A 20836-nucleotide genomic window follows, 5' to 3' on the forward strand; every position below is an offset into this window, starting at 1 on the left:
TTGTGCATGTGACAGTGTGTGTGTGTGTGTGTATACAGACAGGCTGTATTACTGGCCCATTGTGATAATAACGTTTAATTTATCCTTTCTGCTAAAATCAGCTCCACCTCTCTGCCACTCTTCCTCCCTTCTATCTCGCTGTCTGTGGTGTCTAATACCTCCCTATCCTTCTTCCTCCTCCTCCCTCCCTCCCTCCCTCCCTCCCTTTTCTTTTCCCTTTTCCATCCTCCTTACTCACTCTATCTCTCTCATCCCTCCTCTCCCTCTTTCTCCTTCCCTCTCCTTCCTCCTCTCCCTCCCTCTCCCTCCTACTCTCCCTCCTTCATTCTCTGGCCATTTCAGACCCATTTAGTGGGATAAACATCTTGAGACAGACAGAGGGGTTTTGCTCTCTTTCAGAGGGAAGCGGGGAGAGGATATGGAGACTGGCATCGCTGGTGCCTGCCCCAGAATACCAAACAGGGCCTTGGCATCTTAATATGCAGTGTGGGACAGAGCTTGAGATCAAAGAGAGAGACAGACACACAAACAATGTGTGTACGTGTTGTGTTATCGCACTCTTGTCCCATCTTTCTTCATCTTTAAACCTACTATCCTCTCATTCATTTCACCCTCCCTTTGTTCCTGTTTATGTGTGCACGTGCGTGTCCTCCTTGTGATGGTACCTTTACCACTAAACAGTCTTTCAGTCAATAAAATGATTTTTTTTTGCATCAGCCCTAACATAATGGTGCATATATTAGAATAGAGCAAGGACAGAGAAGAAGAGAGGGAAAAAGAGGGGAAAAAGAGAGACAGAAGGAGAGAGAGGAGAAAAGAAAATGGGATGGAAAGAGAGGAAGAATGAGAGAGCAGATAATAAAAGATTAACGTCACGCTTCTCAGAGTGGTGGAATTTGAAAACCCTCCTAATCAAATTATTTATCCCTGTCTGAGAGGAGAGAGAGGGAGTCAGAGAGAGAGAGAGAAGGGGGGGTGAGATAGACAGATGGGGAAGTAGTATGCAGAAAGGTGGTCGAAAAAAAGAGAAGGAAAGGACAAGATTGGAGGAATATGAGGCCTAGAGGATGGTGCTGTGTCTGCTGTGAGTCTGTGTGAGGAAAAAGTGGGATTGAGATGGAACATGTATGTGCATACCCTCAGTTCAACGGGAGGGTCAACACTGTTTTACAGAAGAGAGAGAGAGAGAGAGAGAGAGAGAGAGAGAGAGAGAGAGAGAGAGAGAGAGAGAGAGAGAGAGAGAGAGAGAGAGCCCAGTAGGCAGACAGAATTACAAGGTCGGAGATAGAGAAAGGAAAATATGAAATGATGTTGTTCTTTGATTCTTCTTTATTTTGACACAACACACACACATACTCTGCTCAAAGCTGCTCTCCTATACCATTACTGCTCTTCTCCTCTCTTCTATCTATTCTCCTCTCCCACCTCTTCCTCCCTCTCTCATGGTTAAAGATCCCATCATCCCTTACACAGATCCCTCAGAGTAGACCTTGAGCTACCAGACACACACATAGATGTGTATGTACACACGTGTACACAAACACAGAAGCAAGCACGCGCCGCGGATATACGCTCTCACCCACACACAACACACGAACACATAAACACACATACACAGAGTCCTTCCTCATTACCCTGATCCCCCCTGAGTGACATATTTAACAAAAGGATGCAGCCTCTGGTACCATGGCAACCAACCTCCTCCATCTCTATGCAGTGCTTCAGACTGTTAACATGATAAGTGATCTCTCTCCCCTCTTCCTCTGACTCCCTCTCTCTCGTTTTCTCTTTTTGACTAACTCCCCCCCCCCCCTCTTCAATCGGTTAATTTACTATTTCTCTCTAGCTCCTGAATCTCCTCAACTTCTCACTCTCCCTTCTGGTTTTCTGTCTGTTCCCCTCCCTATGTCGTCATGGTCTCATCCCTCTGTGTGAAATTCTTCTCTTGTGCACAGAGCCCCTGAATGCATCAGACTCCAGCAGAGATGTCTGTGTATGTGTGTGCACGCGCATGTGTGTGTGATGGGGGAGGGGGGTGATTCCAAGGGGCTCTCATATCTAGGCCACTGGAGTCCACGGCAGGCAGTGTGTCTGGTGTCACAGCAAATCAGCTGTCAGCTGCACACTGCCAGCCTGTTCACACACACATGCACAAACACACACGCATACAGTAAACACACAGACACACACAGACACACACTCTCCCCCAAGTCTGAGCATAGACTAAGAATAGCACACCATGAGTTGTTGCCTTCTTCCTCTTGCCCTCTTATTGCTCTCCCTCCCTTTATAATTCCATTTCACCTTTAAATTACGTTTAATTTGGAGGAACAACACACTCAAACAAGACTAAACCCCTTCTCTCTGAGCCCGGGCCTGTCCAGGTGTCTGGGGTGGCATGTCACCCTGGGATCCTGCATGTCTGGACGCATCCACACAGTTTCAAGGTGGGGAAGAGCAAACTGGGCCCTGTATTTCTTGTGTGTTCCCAGCTGCATCTCACATGCATTTTTATTTGAGCATGTCTTTTGCTGCATGGAGGGTAGGTGCAGGCAGGCAGCCTCTAATAAGTAAGCTCTCATACAAACACACATACATATACAAATGGTCTAGCTATGGTGGTAAATCTAGGTGTGTGCGTGCCTGCATATGCCTGTGTGTGAGTATGTGGTATTCTCCTGCTCTCTGCTGTTTCTTTGCTGTCTGTGGCCCCCTCTTCTACATGAATACTAATGTGCTTCAAACCCCAGAGATCACCCCTCCTCCCCTCCTTTCCTCCCTCTATCTCTCCCTCTGTCCTCGCCGTGCTTTACTCTCTGTCCCTCCTCCCTGTCTCTATGCTCACCATCCGTCACTCTCTCCTTTCTCACCTCATACTCACCTCCTTCCTCTCCATCTTTTTCCTTTTTTTTTCCTCTCTTTCTTTGCATTGTCCAATCATCTTTTCTTTCTGTACTCTCCAAGTTTCCTCGAGGGGAGATTCAAACCAGGTCACCACAACCACTCCACCTATTCCTGTCTCTTTCAGTAATATACATGTGTGTTTGTTTCCTACAACCATTTCCTCACGAATGAATCATTCCTAACCCCAGCCATACAAACTCATTTGCCCCAACACAGTATTAAATCCAAAACTGAATCTCCTCTTAACTCAGAAATAATTACACATCCTGGTTGGAGACAATGTTAAAACTGTGTAGTAAAAGACGGAAGAGCATGAAGATCTGTTGCTGGTTCAGTCTATAAGTCAGTCGGTTGCTCTCACTACTGCTGACTGGACATTCCGGAACTTTACAGCTTTTCCACACGAAAAATATTCAGCCTGGAAATAAAGCTCCTGCGACTGCCAACGGCGACAGATATTTGGTGTGTGTGTGCATAACGTGAATACGTGTCTGTGTGTATGTGTGCCTGTGTATTGGACAGAAAGTGACAGAGAGAGTGACTGAGGGAAGGTTAGAGAGAGAGAAAGAGAGAGAGACAGCGAGAAAGAGTATGCGAGAGAAAAAAGAGATACAGAACAGAGTAGGGTGCGGGGAGAGCAATGGGAAAAGGGGAGGAGGGAAAAGAAGGGAGTGAGGTAGTGAACTGATTACCTATGTTCACAATGTGCAAAAATCCAAATGTTTCATTTATTCTTGAACGTTCTTCATTCATAGAGAAGAACCCATGTGTTTACTAAGACAGTATATCTGTGGACATGAGAAAACTCTCTCTGCCGTCTGGGATCTGAGGGGATTTTAGAGAGCAACAGGCTACTGTAGGATAACAACACACACACACACACACACATGCACACACGTTCACACACACATACACACTCATTCCCAAGACTAGAACAACCCCTGCTGGGGAGATGAGGAGGCACAAGCTGAAGATCAGTATAGTTGTGCACATTCATACACATACACAGTGTAGATGTGACACGAAATATGTGCATGCAATGAAGACTTGCAAACCAACCCCACAAAACACACAGTAACATACACACATGCCCCCCCCCCTCTCCCTCACCACACACACACACACACACACACACACACACACACACACACACACACACACACACACACACACCACACACACACCCACACACAGAAAAACATCCACACTGCAGGACCCCTTCAGATTTCATCATCTTTTTTCTTTCAGTTTTTTCTCCTTTCTCTGGAGAGGTGGGGAGGGGGAAAAGGGGGTGTTTCATTCCTCTTCTTTTGTTGCTGCTGGTGAGAGAGACCACATATCCATACACAACGCTCTCCCCTGCAACCCTATTCACACCCACACATACACACACACAAAGACACACATCAAAGCACAGACGCTGCCTAAGGATTATTTGAGCCACATACTGGCTGCTCATTCCGGGTCTGTTTCCCTCCTTGAACACCCCTCCTGGCTGGCCACACTTGGTATGGCCCAAGCATTCCTGCCAAGTAGCTTTCACACATGGAGGGGAAGCTTGTCTCCAGCAATCGCTGACAAGCTACAAACAAGACTGTCTCCCTCTCTCCTCACCATAGCTCTCTGCTCTCTCCTCCTCCTTTTTAGCACCCCTTCACCCCCACCTCCTATCCTCTTCGACCTCTCCCCCTCCCTTACCCTCTGTCTCTCTCTCTGATTCTCTCAGCACCCCCCTCCCCTTTCTCTTTGAGAATGTGGGGGCCCCTCTAGCATAAATTGTCAGCTGTTCCTGGGCGGACTCCCTCAGCTCCCTAAACTCCCATAAGCCCCCTGCCCGCATTCACAGCCACAGGATAGAATGGCCCCCTAAGAACCAGGCAGGAAACACAACTATTTGGATGTGATTACTGGCTTGAAGGAAAACAGTCCAACTTCATCAGATATAACGAATCAGTTAGTGTTTCCGTATAAATCCCACATTTGTTATGTATGTGGTCATATGAGAGAATTCGTAACAGGCTTGCGTTACAATAAAATCTATAATCTAACAGTAGAGCGATGACTTTCACCTCAGTGTTATACCAATCCACCCTCATCCAAATGTCAACTCAAACACATCCAAGATGTGTCTATCTGATTCAGTTAGTCATTTTGTATACTGTCTGTGAGTGTTTACCTTGTGTTGGCTGACCTCTAATGTCAGTATAAGGTACTGCATGCTTTCAAAATATTGGTCACTGCCATTATCTCTGTTGATCAAATGGATCCATGTTCAATAATTTACATGTTGTAGCTATCAATGATCTACCACTATTGATCCACTGGGAGGATAGATGGCAAAGTACAGGGATGATGCAGCAGTAACAGCTTCGTCTGAAGATTGTAAACCACACATATGTTGTTGTGATTTGCATCAGAAACTGTTAAGCTGCATTTGTCACACAAATAGGTGGTGGACAAGCACATTTGAAACCGATATAAGAATTGCATGAGTGAGATCCTGGAGCGTGATGGAGTAACAGGTTGAGGCCTTTAATCCTCCAAAATATATGTCGGACCAGCCCATCTATACAGGGACAACTGTGAACCATACTAATATCAACACTACAGGACTGAAGAACAGAACAGTCATGGAAATGTAAAAGGCAAAAGTTTTATTTTATGCTTTATTTTTTACAGGATAGCTTCATTAGAATCATTTGGCCGATAAAATCTAATTCGAGAAAGAAAGAAATGTCTTAAAGCTGCAATAGGTAGCATTACATAACAAAATAAATTCAAATAAGAGAAACAGCACCTCTTAACTTCAGTGTTTTCCTCCAGCTCATGTTTGATTGACAGTGGTTTAACAAAATAAGCCAAGGAGAAAGGTCTGCCAAAGGCAATTGGTTGGAACAGGATTGATGGAACATAATTGACTGGAAAGTAGCAGGCCACTCCAAAATATGAAATTGACATTCCACTGGCACTGAGCTCTGTGTTGCTAAACAACTCCCAGAGGGCCTCATTTACTTACACAACATGTTTATAGGAGACAAAATATTTTCTACTGAATAAACCTTACCTATTGTACCTTTAATTACAGGAGAGAATAACTGACAGTTAAAAAACAAATTCTGAAACACCTCAAATGTTTCAAAAATGTGTAGTAGGAGGGAAAGAATCACATGTATAAAAAAAAAAAAAAAAATCTGACAGTTAAAAGCCTGGGATGTGATATGGAGGAGCAGAGAGAAGAAAAGATGTGTTGGTTACACTGGTAAAGATTCACATTAAAACCTCACTGACACACTTCCTTTAAGTGGGACACCTTCGAAGACGAGAGGCAAGAACAAACATTCAGTTCCTTAACCCCCTCATCCCCGTTCCCTCGGCCACCTTGCCCTCACAATATGTAACCCTGGATGAAGGGGAGCCAATTCGACTGACAAGTGGAGACTCTAACCGACCCACAATCATAACCTACCCGACACACTCAATGGGAAACCTACCACAACTCAAGACCCACGTGACTGGGGCCATCATCAATACCCTAAACAGACACCTTTCTCTCAAATGTGAATACATGTGCTCTTGTACACAGCTGTGACCAATCCTGTCATGTCCAGGGAAATTCCGAAGTAGGGGACCAAGAAAGGCAGGATACCATTTTTAAGGTTCTTGTAACAGCCTCTGTACCTGCACACCACTCCCACCACCACCTCCTTCTAATCCTCTGTGATCATTCAAGTATACCCACTCACATCATCTCCACCCTGCTTCAAGTACTCCCAACTTAGATATCTGTTTGAACCTTCCATATACAACTCTTCCACCTCTCTTAGGTTTGTCAAAAGCTATGGAATAAGTGCACTCAAGATTTGTCTATACATAGAAAAATAACGATAGCAATAATGGCAGAAGGAATAATATTTATCATAATTCGCCATTCAATTACAAAGACATCTAATGAGCGTTTAACTGTGATGTCTTTATCATGCAGTAACGGGACATGCCGGTGGGTCACCGGTTAAGAGCGCATACCTCAGAGCCCTGGGTTTGATTCCGGCCTAGGCTATTTCTGCATGTCCTCTCCCCTACATTTCCTGTCACTCTACCATGTAATTATGCCAGTAAAGAAGAAATGCCCAACAAATGCCCAAAAAATTAAAAAAACAACTGAAAATAATTCTTATACAATGACATCACAGTTCCCCACCCCCTGAGTGTAACGTTCAAGTGTATCACCTGTAGCTACGGCGACGCAAACACAAACTTTAAATTATAATCTTATTTAAATAACAGAACATCAACAATCGATCATCACTATAGTACATAGTCATCTGGATCACGGTAACTACATCACAGAGGCACACAGCGTTATGCTTGAATGCGCACGTGTGTCAATGATGATTCGCATGTACAAGCTTCTGTTCACCTTGTGCCCATCCCTCTTCATTGTTCCAGTTGCCTCAGACCTTCTCCCTGTAATAAATCGCAACTTAATGACATGAAGTTGTACATTTCTATGTACTACGTTCATTGCCATGACATCCTAGCTGTAACACACATTATGAATTGCCTGACACGTCATTACATTGACAACGAATCGTAATGCTGTCCGCACACCCAACCTGTCCTATGTGGTTTGTCCCAAGGAGCTAGAGTCAAGAGGCACCCAGCCACCCACCTCAGTCCCCTGCAGATCCCTGAACCCTGGAGCAGGCCTCAGGAGGCTGCCATGCAGCTGCGACAGCGATACAACTGCTGGTCATGTGTTCTGATGTGGTTCCTTACATTCTTCTGTCTGAAGAAGGTCTTACTGCACAGCTACAGATGGGGAAAGGAGAGAGAGACAATTGAGTCAATTGAGGCAGACAATGTCACAAATGCCAGGTTGAAGTTAAGACAATCACTGGGGATTCAAGTACAGGCCTGGTCAGTGTTTGGGGGGGGGGGGATGTCGTTTTGCAGTGAGAGGGGCAGATAGGGTTTATGGGAAATGTTTGGGATAATTCAAGGGTAAGATGGGCAGTTAGGCATTGTTAGAAAAATGAGAGGCAGTGAGAGGGTTTGAAGGGGCAATTATTGAGGCCAGTGAGAGGGAGATTTGGAATAAATGATAGGGTAAAAGGGGTAGTTGTAGTACATGTATGGGGCAGGGCCAGTGTTTGGGGTTGTTGAGCAATAAGAGGTAAGGTTATGGGTAGTTAGGGTACACGTACAGGGCAGGGCCAGTGTTTGGGGTTGTTGAGCAATAAGAGGTAAGGTTATGGGTAGTTAGGGTACACGTACAGGGCAGGGCCAGTGTTTGGGGTTGTTGAGCAATAAGAGGTAAGGTTATGGGTAGTTAGGGTACACGTACAGGGCAGGGCCAGTGTTTGGGGTTGTTGAGCAATAAGAGGTAAGGTTATGGGTAGTTAGGGTACACGTACAGGGCAGGGCCAGTGTTTGGGGTTGTTGAGCAATAAGAGGTAAGGTTATGGGTAGTTAGGGTACACGTACAGGGCAGGGCCAGTGTTTGGGGTTGTTGAGCAATAAGAGGTAAGGTTATGGGTAGTTAGGGTACACGTACAGGGCAGGGCCAGTGTTTGGGGTTGTTGAGCAATAAGAGGTAAGGTTATGGGTAGTTAGGGTACACGTACAGGGCAGGGCCAGTGTTTGGGGTTGTTGAGCAATAAGAGGTAAGGTTATGGGTAGTTAGGGTACACGTACAGGGCAGGGCCAGTGTTTGGGGTTGTTGAGCAATAAGAGGTAAGGTTATGGGTAGTTAGGGTACACGTACAGGGCAGGGCCAGTGTTTGCCCTTAATGTGCCGGATGCGGTGTATGAGGAGGGCATCACAGTCTCGGAAGGAGGAGTGGCACTCCAGGCAGGAGTGGGGCGCCTTGGGGGGGGGGCTACCAGAGGCCCACCCTTTACCCCTCCCAGACCTCAGTCCTCTCAGCTGCTTCAGCCGCGCTCTGCGAACCGACTGCTGGAGGACGGCGCTTCGGCCATGCAGGGGGAGGGGCCCAGTACGCTTCTGCAAGAAAGGAGCGAGACAGTCAGCAGCTGACAAGGTGAATGTTCTGGAGTCTACTGGAAAACATCCCACAGCTGAGCTAGAGCCATTTGAGCCTGTGTGTATCGGTGCAATTAAACCATTGACAATCTGATTCTAGTTATGCATGAAACCAAGGATGAGCACACAGCAAATGGATTGCCCGCTCCTTCTCCTGGTCCCTGCCTCAGTATCATACCTTTGGTATGTCCCGTGGGGTCCCAGGTTTTGACCTTGCTGCGCTGACTGCGTGGGAGCGCCTGCCATGTGTGGGGGACTTGCTTTGCGGGGGGCTTTTAGTCAGGCGAGAGAGCTTGTGTTGCGGGGGGGGTTGGTGTTTGTGATGGCAGGAGCGAGTGCCTTGTCTGTGACCTTTGTCGTGGCCCGTTCTCCTCTCCACTCTCTCCTTCTTAACCTGAGTTGAGGTGGGGTTTGGGGGAAGTCCTCGAGCTCTCAGGACCCTAACTGGGCCCGCACCGTCCCCAAACCTCTCTCCCCGTGACACTGAGCGTGTCAAGCAGATATCCACACTCTCCTCTTCCCTCTTCACCACCCCCACTGGGCCCCCTGGGGGCCGGCAGAAGCTGAAGAGGAAGCCAGGGTCAAGCAACTTGACAGGGGGCTTGCTCAGGCGCTTGCCCAGGTCTGGAGAGGGAGGCTCGGAGAAGGGCAGCCCCACTGGCAGGGGGTCCACTGGCTCCTCTTTGATGGCCCGGTAGAGCGGATGAGTGTAGAGATGGGGGACAGGGGCAACGTCGGGATCTGTGCCGACTGCCACAGTATCTCTCTTCTTTCTGAGAACTCCCAGAGATTCCTCTAGACCCGATTCCAGAAGAAGTCTGCTGTCCGTCCTGAGGCACTCTTCTTTGGTGGGCCGCTGAGCCTTGCCAACCTCTCTACCTCCAATCATCCTCACCTTGGTCTTTGCCACTGGCCGACCACTGTTATAGCGGACGGCCCTCGTGGTGTTGACCCTGTCCCGGGGGTGTGCCCTAGTAAGAGGAGGGTTGTGCATGTGTGTGACACCATGGCAACTGTGTACAGGGAGAGGCGGTGCTGAGATGGCAAAGTCGTACGGTTCCGGTTTGATCCTGATAACATTCCTCCTCAGAGGCTTGGCGTTGTCATGACAAGGTGGAGGTTGGGCAGAAAAAGGAGCACCATCACTCCCTCTTACAGAACGCCTGAGTTCCCGACCACCAAAGGGCTGCCTGGAGATTGGATGCCGCAGGTTGGGTAACACCACTTTACTGCGCATGCTCCTATCAGAGGGTGGAACAGGTCTAGGGGCAGACCTTGGTCTTTTCGGTCTTATCACCATGTTGACTGGATCACTGGGCTCAGTCTTAATGACTTGTTTGAGTAGGCGGGTGTTAACAGCGTTGCATAGAGGTAGGGACAGGGGAAGACTTCGGAACGCAAGCCCAGGGACCTGTGGGCATGGTTTCCTCCGCTTGGTCAGGGAGTAGTTGTTGACCTTTAACTTGCGGAGGCGTTTCTTTTGTCTCCAACCAATCAGCTCCTCCTGACAGGACAGAAGGGAGGTCCTTTGAAGCCCTAAAACATTCATGAGGCGATACTTCTCCAACACACGAACATGGTCCTCCTCTTCCTCCCTCTGTTCCTCCTCTTCCTCCTTGACCCTGACCAGGGGAACAATAGTCTTGGGCTCCTGTCTGGAGCTGGAGGACGGGCAAGGCTTCTGACCCCGTCTGGGGCTTTCGGGCCTGGGCAGCAATCTCTGGACCTCTTGGGCCGCTCCGGGGGTGGAGCGCAGGAGACGTGTGTGTGTGTGGGGTGAAGAGGGGGTATTTCGAGGGGGCCGGGTCCTCTTACTAGAGGGCGATTTAAAATCCATGAGCTTCATTCTGTTTGTGGGACTGAGGGGCATGTGGAGACTGGTGGGTCCTGGGCCTGGACTATGGGGGATGCGAGGCGAGCGTCTGGGGAAGTTTGTCAAAGACTCATTGGATTGGTCCAGGGTCCACCTGAAGCCATCCTTCCCAAACCCAAGAAGCTCTCCCTCCCTAGCTTCTAGCTTTATCCTCTTCCGGTCCTTCTGGAACTGCGTCTGGAGTTGTTGGAGAGTCTCCTTCTGTTCCCTTTGCAGGGCGGAACAGGCCTCGACTGCGGGCCACATGCCCAGGTGTCGGGCCATGGTGCTGACCTCTGGCAGGTCCTCCGGACGGACGCTTAGAGTGGAGGAATAGGAGAAGTCCAGCAGGGACACAAGATTGTCCTCCCTGAAACCTGAAAGAAGAGGAGGAAGTGTAAGATTGGAAGAAAAGTAGAAAAAAAGATACACCGTCTTTCATCTAATTAAAAGCTCCATTTCAGTCCTACTCCCACCAGTTAAATCTATGTCAGTCTTCAAGCTGGGGGTGGAATCCATCTCCGCAAAGACTTCCTGGAAGTACTCGCTGACCGCAGCCAGCACTGCCTTGTGGGCCGAGTAAGACTGTCCGTTTGTCCTCAGTGTGATGTCACAGAAGAGCCCCGCCTCTCGCTGGCTCCGCAGCTTACTCAGAATGTCATGGCTGTGTGACATCATTGTCTTGGAGACACTCCCTTTCAAGCTGCCACACTCCTGATACGAGAGAGACACAGAGAGAGAGACAGTAAGATAGGGTTAGCACAGCCTGGTGAGTTGGAGATGGTCTGCTATGCCTTCACATTTTCTGGCTTTCAGAACCAGAACATCACCATCTGGGTGGTTCTGAGGTTCTCTTACCATGGTTCTCTGGCTCTGCTGTTTCTGGCAATCTGAGCACCCCAGTACATAGTCCCTGATGTGGAAATACATCCCTGAGGAAAAATCATTAAAGTCATCAACAGCATTATCATCGTTACAAACCAGAGACAAAAGTATACACATTATAGCAGTGTTTTCCTTGAGAGACTTCTAAAATAAAAAGTATTTGTATGGCCCTTTTTACTTCACATATTCCCATAGAACTGCACCTAAACCCTCAAGGATTTACTTATCATCACACCTTTGACGGAACACCTGTAGAGTTAAACCATTCCTGGCAAGTGGCAACTCTGAGGGTTACAATTTCCCCATCTGGTCAGAGCTGCCTGTCCTAGGATGGAACCTCTCTTCAGTAGAGAACATCTGAGCTCGACTAAAAGCATATGGAGAAACTACTAGAGGAAGTCGGACCCAGACTTGCCTACCTACTTATTCGTTCTATGTCTGACAGGTATGGGATTCATGCAACACTTCTCGGAACTGTGTCTTGGGGGGTCAGATGGCTGAGCGGTTAGGGAATCGGGCTACCAATCAGAAGGTTGCTGGTTCGATTCCTGGCCGTGAAAATTATGTTGTGTCCTTGGGCAAGGCACTTCACCCTACTTGCCTCGGGGGAATGTCCCTGTACTCACTGTAAGTCGCTCTGGATAAGAGCGTCCGCTAAATGACTAAATGTAAATTTAAAATGTGTCTTGCTAAGACTAGATGCCCGCTTTGAAGACGGGGCGTCTCAAGCACACTGTCATTAGTAAAACACTCCTTAAACAACTGAAAAACGAATCCAACTGAAGACTCACCGTCCCACCAGTAGTTTTCGGCGACGGCTTTATAGGTTTCCTCCAGGGAAAGGTGGCGCGTGCCTGGCCGCCGCCGGTGAAAGGTGGAGATTGCCCCATGCCGCCGGTCCTGGTCTAAAACCTCCCGATAGTGGATGAATCCTTGCTCCAACTTCTTACGGTACTGCAGCCCGTCTATGATCTCAAAGTTGGGTGAACACGCCATGGACCCACGTCCAATCAAGTCACAAGTGTTGTCAGTCTCAATCATGAGCTCTTGCGCCCGGTCCGACAAAGCTTTGGACAGACAGAGGGTATCATCATTCCTGTAATGAGTATAGGTGCAATCGCCAGCCATTTTAACTTGCCTCTCTATCGAAGGAACTTTATACTATTTGTGTCCGTCTTTTCCGCCGCCCAAAACCCGGCAGCACAAACTGAATACTCTTTCTGGAGGCTACCCCGTCACCTCCACCGACAAGTCACCGCTGGGAGCTGCTTTGGCCAGAACTTCTCAAGTGTCCTGACATGAACTCCACGTGTATCTGATGACAGCTATGGATGGTGAACAACACCTACTAAAGAAGCTTGAAAACATACTAATATTGGACTAAGAAACTCGGTTTGATTACTGATTGATACGGAGCTGTGCTTTCTTATAATTTTCGATTCGTTGAAACCATTGTCACAGACAAACCTGTTAAAACTGTGACAATTGGCTACACAAATTACTTGATGTGTATTCTGTGAAAGTTAGCTATTGGTAGCCTAACAGCAAGAAGGCCTATCCTCTTGTATATTAGCCTGTTTGAACATATACATTGTAGTTAGATCTACTCAGCATGTTTTTGGTTATGGTCCATACATTTCAGGATTAGGATTACTAGTATATGAATCATCCAGCACCAGAATTTAGGGTATAGAGCCCACAACCATGGTCATCCAGATACAAAATATGCATTTCTCCTTCCGATTCTAAAAGTAGGTAGGTTAGTTATGGGTCTTAGATAGGCTATGACTACAAAAATGTTGCTGATTTATTTCAGTTTCATAACAATTCAGCTAAGGTCACGTCTTTGTACAAAAACAATAACGTAGCCAAATAGAAACCGTAAACGAGGAAAATTAGGGATATCGCGCCAAAGCTAGGCATTAACACGAGATACAATGTAACTGGTTACTTCCCAACGGGTTGCTAAATATCACAGATGTAATGCCAGTAAACCTAAGAGAATCAATCAATGCGAGCAGTTGGTGTTTGTTATCAATAGAACACGTTGTCGGGTGGCCAAATGACGACGACTCCCTTTACCTCTGGCGTAACTTCAGATTTATTTCACTGAAACTCGGAGTCCGAAACAACATGATGATGCAGCTATCTCCCCAGCATCGCGAGTTGAACGACCTAGCTTAGCGTGAGGCGAACTGGTGTCTCCCTAATCAAACCCGAAAGATTAAATAGACATAATTGTCTAATCAAAAGCCCAACAATACCCTCATATGAGGTATCCGACTCATTTCTTGTCTCTCCTCTCTGCGCAAGGCCAGTCAGATGATCAAATAATCAAAATTTTTAACTCGTAACCTTCTGTTGGTTACTAAATGACAACCTAACCCGTTCAATCACTCGCAGCCTCACCCCCGCCTTCCTTCACTGCCATTAGTAGACACTTTAGAGATTTCCCAAACGACTTTCTGATTGGACGTTGAAACTGCCAGTCAGACTTTTTTTTTTAACCCACATTATCAAGATCGGTTGTTGATGTCAGTTTTGTCTCACTTGATGGTGCAGTCTTCTGTCAAGTTGACTACTAGGAAATACAATATAAAGTCTATTATCAACTCCTCTTCTCTTTGTACATGATCCAGTATCACTTCCTAGTGTTCTTTTAACATAACTTGCATGAAATCCTTGTGTTTTAATTGAAAGAAATATGCTATACACTGAGACTTGTTATAAGAATGTAAACCTCTAGTAAACCCAATTACACCAATATGTCTGATGACATTTCATTGTGCTCCCATCAAACTGATTGTTAGATAAGACTAGTAATGACAAAGAGACCTCAGCTCAATGAACTTTGATCATCCTTAAATGATCCTGCTAACATTCTGAATATTTTTTTAAAATATACTCCTTTGTATATGATCAGATAAATAATTCCAAAGCCTTGCAATCCTACATCTGCATCAATACTCAAAAGGGAGGCTTTGAATTTATAGCATAAATCATTCTCAAAGGCAGTAGGCTACAAAGCCAAAATGATATACTCTGTACACCATTGTCTTGCCATTCAATAAAATATTTTCTTATGAAACTGGTACATATAAAATATGAACAAATGAGACAGCACATTTGTTTTCACAAGCATTCCTATATTGAATTGTTATACAAATCCACAGTATAATCCACAATTACCTATAAAACAGTTCAGAATGATAAGGCATCGTTACCAGTGGCAGTTTCTATACAGCTGAAGTGAGGTGCTGCCCTTCAGATTGTAGTCAGACAAGTGTGTAGTGAGGTGGCATTACGTGTTAGTAACAGCCATCTGGCAACACACTGACATCCAAATGGGCTTCAAAGGGAGATGTTTCTGTTTTACTGAGTTAGAAAATACAAAATGTTAACCTGGATTGTTGTGTATGTGTGTGTGTGTTAGAGTGTGTGTGGGGGGGGTAAATGAATGTGTTACAGTTAAAGGAAGACGGCAAACTTGGCTCAGTGTGTGTGCGTGTAGACTGCTGACACCAGTATTGTTGCTGTCCTGTACTCATGTTGGTCATAAGGGGTCCCTGCAGGTGGAAGGGGAAATGGTCTTAATGCTGGGGGGTGCTGGTCTTGGGGCGTTTGGAGTCGGGGGGCAGGAACACAGGGTCTGTGGGGGGAGAGGGACGTTCTGAAGGAGAGACAGAATAGAACTTAGTGAAGGCATATATCAGACCGAGCATAACTTTGTGACAACATGAACAAATAATTATGCCAGAGCTTAATTATGCCGTCCATGTCCAAAGCACATGAAACATTCATTCTGAGCAATTCATTTTCTATTTCTAATTACGTCTTATCCTTTCTAGTTACAATGACCGCAGTTACATTTATTTCATATATACGTTGCCAAATGCAAAAACTATGCATAGTAGTTAGTTCTTTCTTATAACAGAGAAAACACTGACACAACTTAAGTGATTGTTCTACACCTATCTTGGCCCTTGTCTTAAAGTTCTGGGCCAACCCCTGTGTTTCTAGAGGGAGATACTGACCGTGTTTGGCTTTCTCAGTGGAGGTGAGTGCGCTGAATTGCTGACTGGCGGCTGGAGAGCAAGTCACCACAGGAGTCAGGGATATCCGTCTGAAAACAGGTTGTGACAGTGAGTTTACCCTTGAAGTGTTTTTTTGTGTATCCAACATCTTGTGTCCCATTTCTATAGAGTGCATTCCAACCCAACAGAAGGGAGAAAGTGGTACTAAACAACTTGAAAGTATGAAGTTCCAAGTTTGTCAATGAAGGAATAGGTCTAGTCTTCAGGAAATGGAAAAAGACTAATAGTCATGTAAACAGTAAGGTTCATCTTAACATCCCATTTCTCTCCCTTACTCATTACCTTCACACTCAGATTGTAAACATATACACAGACGATGTGTACTTTCGAATACAATCAAAACCACAAAAAGGGACAGAAACTTGGATGAAAAGGATATTAGCCTACAAACCTGAGGTATGCCACTAGTATGCTACATGATTTTTGCTCTGATATGGCTGTCTCAGATTCTGAAACTTGAGCATTGTTAGGGGGTAACCCACCAGTCACTGACCCCCATTTAGCCTGAGCAAGCTAAAGATGCAATCTACAGCAGCGGAGTGTAGTCAAAGCTAAAATATTCAGGATTATTTCTCTCAGCACAAAACTGCTAGGGGTTTTGAAGTGTTTTGAGAAGCAGCTAATTGTTAATAAACTGGACAGTGCTGTGGAGCATTCTCTTTTGGTTAAGTTGGGTCCCATTATACCACACACTTACTGTAAATAACACGAGTGAGCAGGAATTTGATCTTTGATTTCATTTGCCACGGTGGTATTGACTATTATCAAGTAAATATTGTAGTATGGAGAAAGGCATTTAATTAGAGGCATGACTCAATGACGTAAAAACCTAGCCATCTCAACTATATACGTATACCATCTTACATCTGCCTGCGATTGCACACAGCTCTTACCTGGGGGTGGGCCCTTTCGGGGTGGTGGTCTTTGGGGTGCTGGGCCCTGCAGTGCTGCTGCTACTGAGCTTGGGGGTGGAGGGGGTGAGGGGGTGGAGACGGGGCTGGGCTGTGGACAAGCTGGTCGGGGTGAGGCAAATCTGGGGTGTCGAGGGAGTGCTGGGGCTGCCTCTCTCGGGGGCAGTGGTCTGGGGTTTGGGGGTGGCAGGTTTACTCCAGGCCTCGAGGGTACTGAGGGTGATCCTACGAGGCTGGGCCTTGGTCTTGGCAATCTGGATGTTCTTCTCTCCACCAGCCTGGGGAGCAGGGGGGAAGGCCAGGGAGGAGAGAGGTGTGATGGGGCTGGAGGGGAGAGCTACACATGCAGGAGCAGTGGCCTGGGGGGTTGCTTCTGTGCTGTGGGGTATGGGGGACACCATCATCCTGCCTGCTACTGCTGCCTTCTTGCCCTTTTTCTCCAAGCCGTTTCCTGGGGCAATGACCTCCAGGGCAGGGGGCTCTTTTAGAGGGGTGCCCAGCTCTCCAGGGGAGAAGGACAGAAAAGAGCAGTAGCCGTCCGTAGATGACACCGCCAGGAAGGAACCATCTCCAGACCTGGACAGGGCATAGAACAACCATCTTCACTATCCCAGGATGGAACAATGTAATGTGACTGAATCAGTGATGATGACGATTAGAAAATGTTGGGAATGTTCTATTCCACCACTGGAAACAGTTCCTTTATTAATTAACAGTTCATGCATGTGTGTGTATATTACCAGTTGAAGTAGCTGGCATATGACCGTGTGTGTGTATGTGTGCATTACCAGGTGAGGTCACTGAGAGTGTGGTAGTGGATGTTAGAGATCAGGCCAAAAGGGAGCGTCTGCTGCGTGTCGTACAGGAAGATACTATCCTCAGACGCCACGGCGAACACCAGTCGGTATGGCAACTGGAATGTGTTGGGAAGAGGCTGCTGAGAGCCATCTGCATGGGAGAGGGAGAGAGAAATGGAATACTAATGAAGGAGATTAACCTTTTTAGGTCTGGGATGCGGTTTTCACAAGTGTGTGTGAGTGTGTCATGTTAACATGCATTTCCCTACCCTCTCCCTTCTTGGTCCTCAGTTCAAAGTACACAGGACAGCAGCGGACAGCCAGGGTGGCCTTGGCAGGGCAGGGCAGGTGAGCTATAGGCCTGGAATACAGATCCACGTTCAGACTGTCAGTACAGCATGCTCATGCTGAGTTGTCACTACAGACGACCTTGGAAGTGGATGGATGAATGTAAGTGATGGATACACTAGCTGTGTTTACCTCTTGAGGCTCTTCCTAGAGAAGACATAGGTGGTGTTGGTCACATTGTCCCCCGCCTCCACACACCCCGCTGACAGGAAGAGACGAGGGTAAGATTAATCAGTTTCTCTTAATCCTAGCCTGTGACACCACAGAACGCCATTACTTCCTGTTTAAGGTAACTGGTCGGAAAAATGTATTCTGAGTTTGTACCTGGGGCGAGCAGGAAGGATCCGTCTGGAGTAAAGGTGAGGCGTCTAAAGAATGACCTCATACTGTCATCATGGAACATTCTGTAGTTTTTCACCTGGGCAGAGATAGTATGTGATTAATATTCTGTATACGACAGAATAGGGACTTTGTACTACGTCACTGTGTCCTCATAACAGACCTCTCCTTCTCCAGCTGCTCCAGAGCTCATCTTACTGACACCAAAGACCTTCTTTCTGGTCTGGGTACTGTACACGCGCATCACTCTGATAAAGGGAGAGAGAAAGGGAGGTCGGAGAGTCAGGGTGAGAAGGGAAAAAAAGGAAAAAAACAGTATTTCGTCAGGTAATATACTTTGTTTGTTGAAGAGGACAGAACTTCCATGCAAATTCACAATTTTTAATGTTGGTGGTACTGGCAAATATACAAGTAAATAGAGGAGGCAACAATGAGAATCGCACAAGGAAAAAAGAACATGGTGAAAACAGCTTGACCTACCTGTCACAGCTTAGCGTAGCTACATACTGGCCCAGGGGATCCCAGGCCACTCCCTGAACATAGCTCTTATGGTCATTAAAGATGCAAAGCTTCTGACCTGGAATACAACAGGCTTGTTAACATTCACACACAGACTCAGACCGGAGAAAGAGACAAAGAGAGATACAAAGAGAGAGAGAGGGACACACACACACACACACCTTTGTTGACATCCCACATGATAGCAGTGTTGTCCACAGATCCAGACACCAGGTGGTTTGAGTCTCTGGTCCAGGAGATGTCGTACACATCTTCTATGTGGCCCCTAAACACACAAACACACACACACACACGTCAGTAGGCTTATCTAAACTATGCTATACCATAAAGGCTGGTTTTGGCAAGGCAAAAGCTCACCGCAGGGTCTTGACCACAGTCCAGCACTCCTTGTTAAGCTGAGCATCCTCCTCCTCCTGGAAGCATGGAGGCTGTTCTGATTCTTTACTGTCATTGAGTTTCCACAGCAGGATAGCTGCGTCTGCAAACACAAAACAAGCAAGGAGGAAGGTAGACACACACAGATTTTATTGTAGACACACAAGGAGACAATGCTGTAAACTTTTGCAGCATCACGTCACTGATCTTATAAATATACCGTCTCCTCCTGAAGCCAGAAGCTCTCCATTGGGGCTGAAGCGGACCACGTTGACAGCCTTGGTGTGTCTGGCCAGGTTTGACAAAAAGTCTACAACCGCCCGCCCATCAGGACCAGTCTCAACACGCCACAGCTGAATGACCACAGAAAGAGACATCTCGTTATTGCAATTATGCTAGCCAAAATACATCCATGAGAAAGAAGAGTCCTGGTTATTGTTCATATACTGGTGTGTTATTTACAGGACTGGGAATTTGTGATTGAGAAGGTCGACAGGTGATATATTAAAGCCAGGGAATGTGAGTGTGTGCATGAAGTGAATGGGAGATAGGGGTTACTTACTCTAACAGTGGTGTCCACTCCAGCGGTGGCCAGCCGGTTTATGCGTCCCTCTGAGCTGTGTTGAAAGTCAAGACTGTAGACCGGCTCCTTGTTGTGCCACGCGATTTCACACGTAATCACCTTCATTCTAAAATAAGTCCAGAAAGACACATTTAAATATTTGGCTTTGTAGCAACCCTAATCAGTCGCGTTGGCTGTTTGTCCACAGCTAATAGCTACTGTAGCTAGTCATTTCACCATCCACCTAGCTAGCTCTACAGAAACTATCTTCACCGTCGAGTGCGTACTGTACGTGCCTCAAATAAATAACTGCATTTGACAGGAGTAAGAAATATACACGTTTAGGCTACCAGTACCTGTGAATCCCGTACTTTCGCTACTGCTTAATTGTTCTTCGTCCTTCGCTGACAGTACACACCACCGAGTAAGGCAGCTGGTAGCTAGACCACTCAATTTCCCGCGTACAATTCACCCAAAACTTCCGCTAGTGACAAGTATGCGCTCACTTGCTACGATTGGACAACGCAAGAGACGCATATTTTGGAAACCGCTGTCTTCCGGGTGGCCGGAGTTTTGTCCACTCATATCGAAGAAAAAAGCTGCTAGTCTGATTTGTCATGAGTTAACTCACAATTTGTATCTGTCCAGAGGTGTGGTTTAGAATAATGGAATTTAAACTTTCAACAGAATTACATTTCTGAAGCAGAAGAAACTCAGAGATCAAAGTAGAAAAATAAAATACACGTAAGTACATACAACTTAAGTACAAATGAAAAATAAGTTAAATCTCTTTTTTTTGCATAAAAACACCAAACTTAACAATTTAGCTTAATATTCAAAAGCAGGCATTGTATTTTTTGTAAATAACCACTCATACATCCCATGACCTGAGACTTTCTTTAAATCCTGGTGTAAATGAACAATGTACCAGATTCTGGTAACCAGAGCATTGGCAATTTGGTCAAATGAATGAGAAATTGTGTGAGAAAGTGACTAGATGATGTGGTGGTTGAACAATTTCAATTGTGATTTATTATATAGGGGAAGAAGCCACTGTCATCAGCTGCATCACAGGTACTGCATGTATAGTTCCAGGAATCCGTGTATGTCTTACCGAAATCTTAATCGCCGACTGCATCACAGGCATTGATTGATTGATGCTGGTATGACATGATGTCTCAAGAACAGGGGCGTGTCCAGACCTTTT

At 46.4% G+C, this 20836-nt stretch overlaps 2 protein-coding genes across 5 annotated transcripts; both read right to left on the minus strand.

Moving 5' to 3' along the window:
- Positions 1 to 5520: 5520 nt before the first annotated feature.
- On the minus strand, positions 5521 to 14078 carry si:dkey-229b18.3 (uncharacterized). Of its 4 annotated transcripts, none has more exons than XM_062457189.1 (8): positions 13767 to 14078; positions 12476 to 13009; positions 11658 to 11731; positions 11276 to 11513; positions 9126 to 11176; positions 8669 to 8908; positions 7574 to 7713; positions 5521 to 7368 (listed from the first exon to the last, which is right to left on the minus strand). In XM_062457189.1, exons 2-7 carry the CDS (start codon positions 12810 to 12812, stop codon positions 7612 to 7614), a joined length of 3042 nt encoding a protein of 1013 aa, XP_062313173.1. In that variant the 5' UTR covers positions 12813 to 13009; positions 13767 to 14078; the 3' UTR covers positions 5521 to 7368; positions 7574 to 7611. The 4 variants fall into 4 exon arrangements, with proteins under 4 accessions (XP_062313173.1, XP_062313174.1, XP_062313172.1 ...); XM_062457190.1 differs by having other exon boundaries at positions 12476 to 12751; positions 13767 to 14076; XM_062457188.1 differs by having other exon boundaries at positions 12476 to 12999; positions 13767 to 14076.
- A 384-nt stretch (positions 14079 to 14462) lies between these two features.
- On the minus strand, positions 14463 to 20763 carry chaf1b (chromatin assembly factor 1, subunit B). The gene is made up of 14 exons (XM_062457193.1): positions 19986 to 20763; positions 19630 to 19756; positions 19288 to 19420; positions 19050 to 19170; positions 18854 to 18957; positions 18654 to 18750; positions 18337 to 18421; positions 18159 to 18252; positions 17967 to 18036; positions 17756 to 17847; positions 17478 to 17637; positions 16672 to 17265; positions 15719 to 15807; positions 14463 to 15354 (listed from the first exon to the last, which is right to left on the minus strand). The coding sequence occupies exons 2-14, from the start codon at positions 19753 to 19755 to the stop codon at positions 15275 to 15277; spliced, it is 1845 nt and encodes a 614-aa protein (XP_062313177.1). The 5' UTR covers position 19756; positions 19986 to 20763; the 3' UTR covers positions 14463 to 15274.
- Between the last annotated feature and the right edge of the window lie 73 nt (positions 20764 to 20836).

This window comes from Osmerus eperlanus, chromosome 3 (assembly GCF_963692335.1).
Source record: "Osmerus eperlanus chromosome 3, fOsmEpe2.1, whole genome shotgun sequence".
Lineage (NCBI taxonomy): Eukaryota > Metazoa > Chordata > Actinopteri > Osmeriformes > Osmeridae > Osmerus > Osmerus eperlanus.

What these genes read in the sequence shown, in the direction of transcription:
- chaf1b (XM_062457193.1), bottom strand. Translation starts at nt 19,755, where the DNA reads ATGAAGGTGATTACGTGTGAAATCGCGTGGCACAACAAGGAGCCGGTC. An exon ending in GAGTGGACACCACTGTTAGA is followed by an intron (nt 19,421 to 19,629) that starts GTAAGTAACCCC and finishes GTGGTCATTCAG; the next exon opens with CTGTGGCGTGTTGAGACTGG. An exon ending in TCTGGCTTCAGGAGGAGACG is followed by an intron (nt 19,171 to 19,287) that starts GTATATTTATAA and finishes TTGTGTTTGCAG; the next exon opens with ACGCAGCTATCCTGCTGTGG.
- si:dkey-229b18.3 (XM_062457189.1), bottom strand. Translation starts at nt 12,812, where the DNA reads ATGGCTGGCGATTGCACCTATACTCATTACAGGAATGATGATACCCTC. An exon ending in GACTGACATAGATTTAACTG is followed by an intron (nt 11,177 to 11,275) that starts GTGGGAGTAGGA and finishes CTCTTCTTTCAG; the next exon opens with GTTTCAGGGAGGACAATCTT. An exon ending in CCCCACGGGACATACCAAAG is followed by an intron (nt 8,909 to 9,125) that starts GTATGATACTGA and finishes CCTTTCTTGCAG; the next exon opens with AAGCGTACTGGGCCCCTCCC.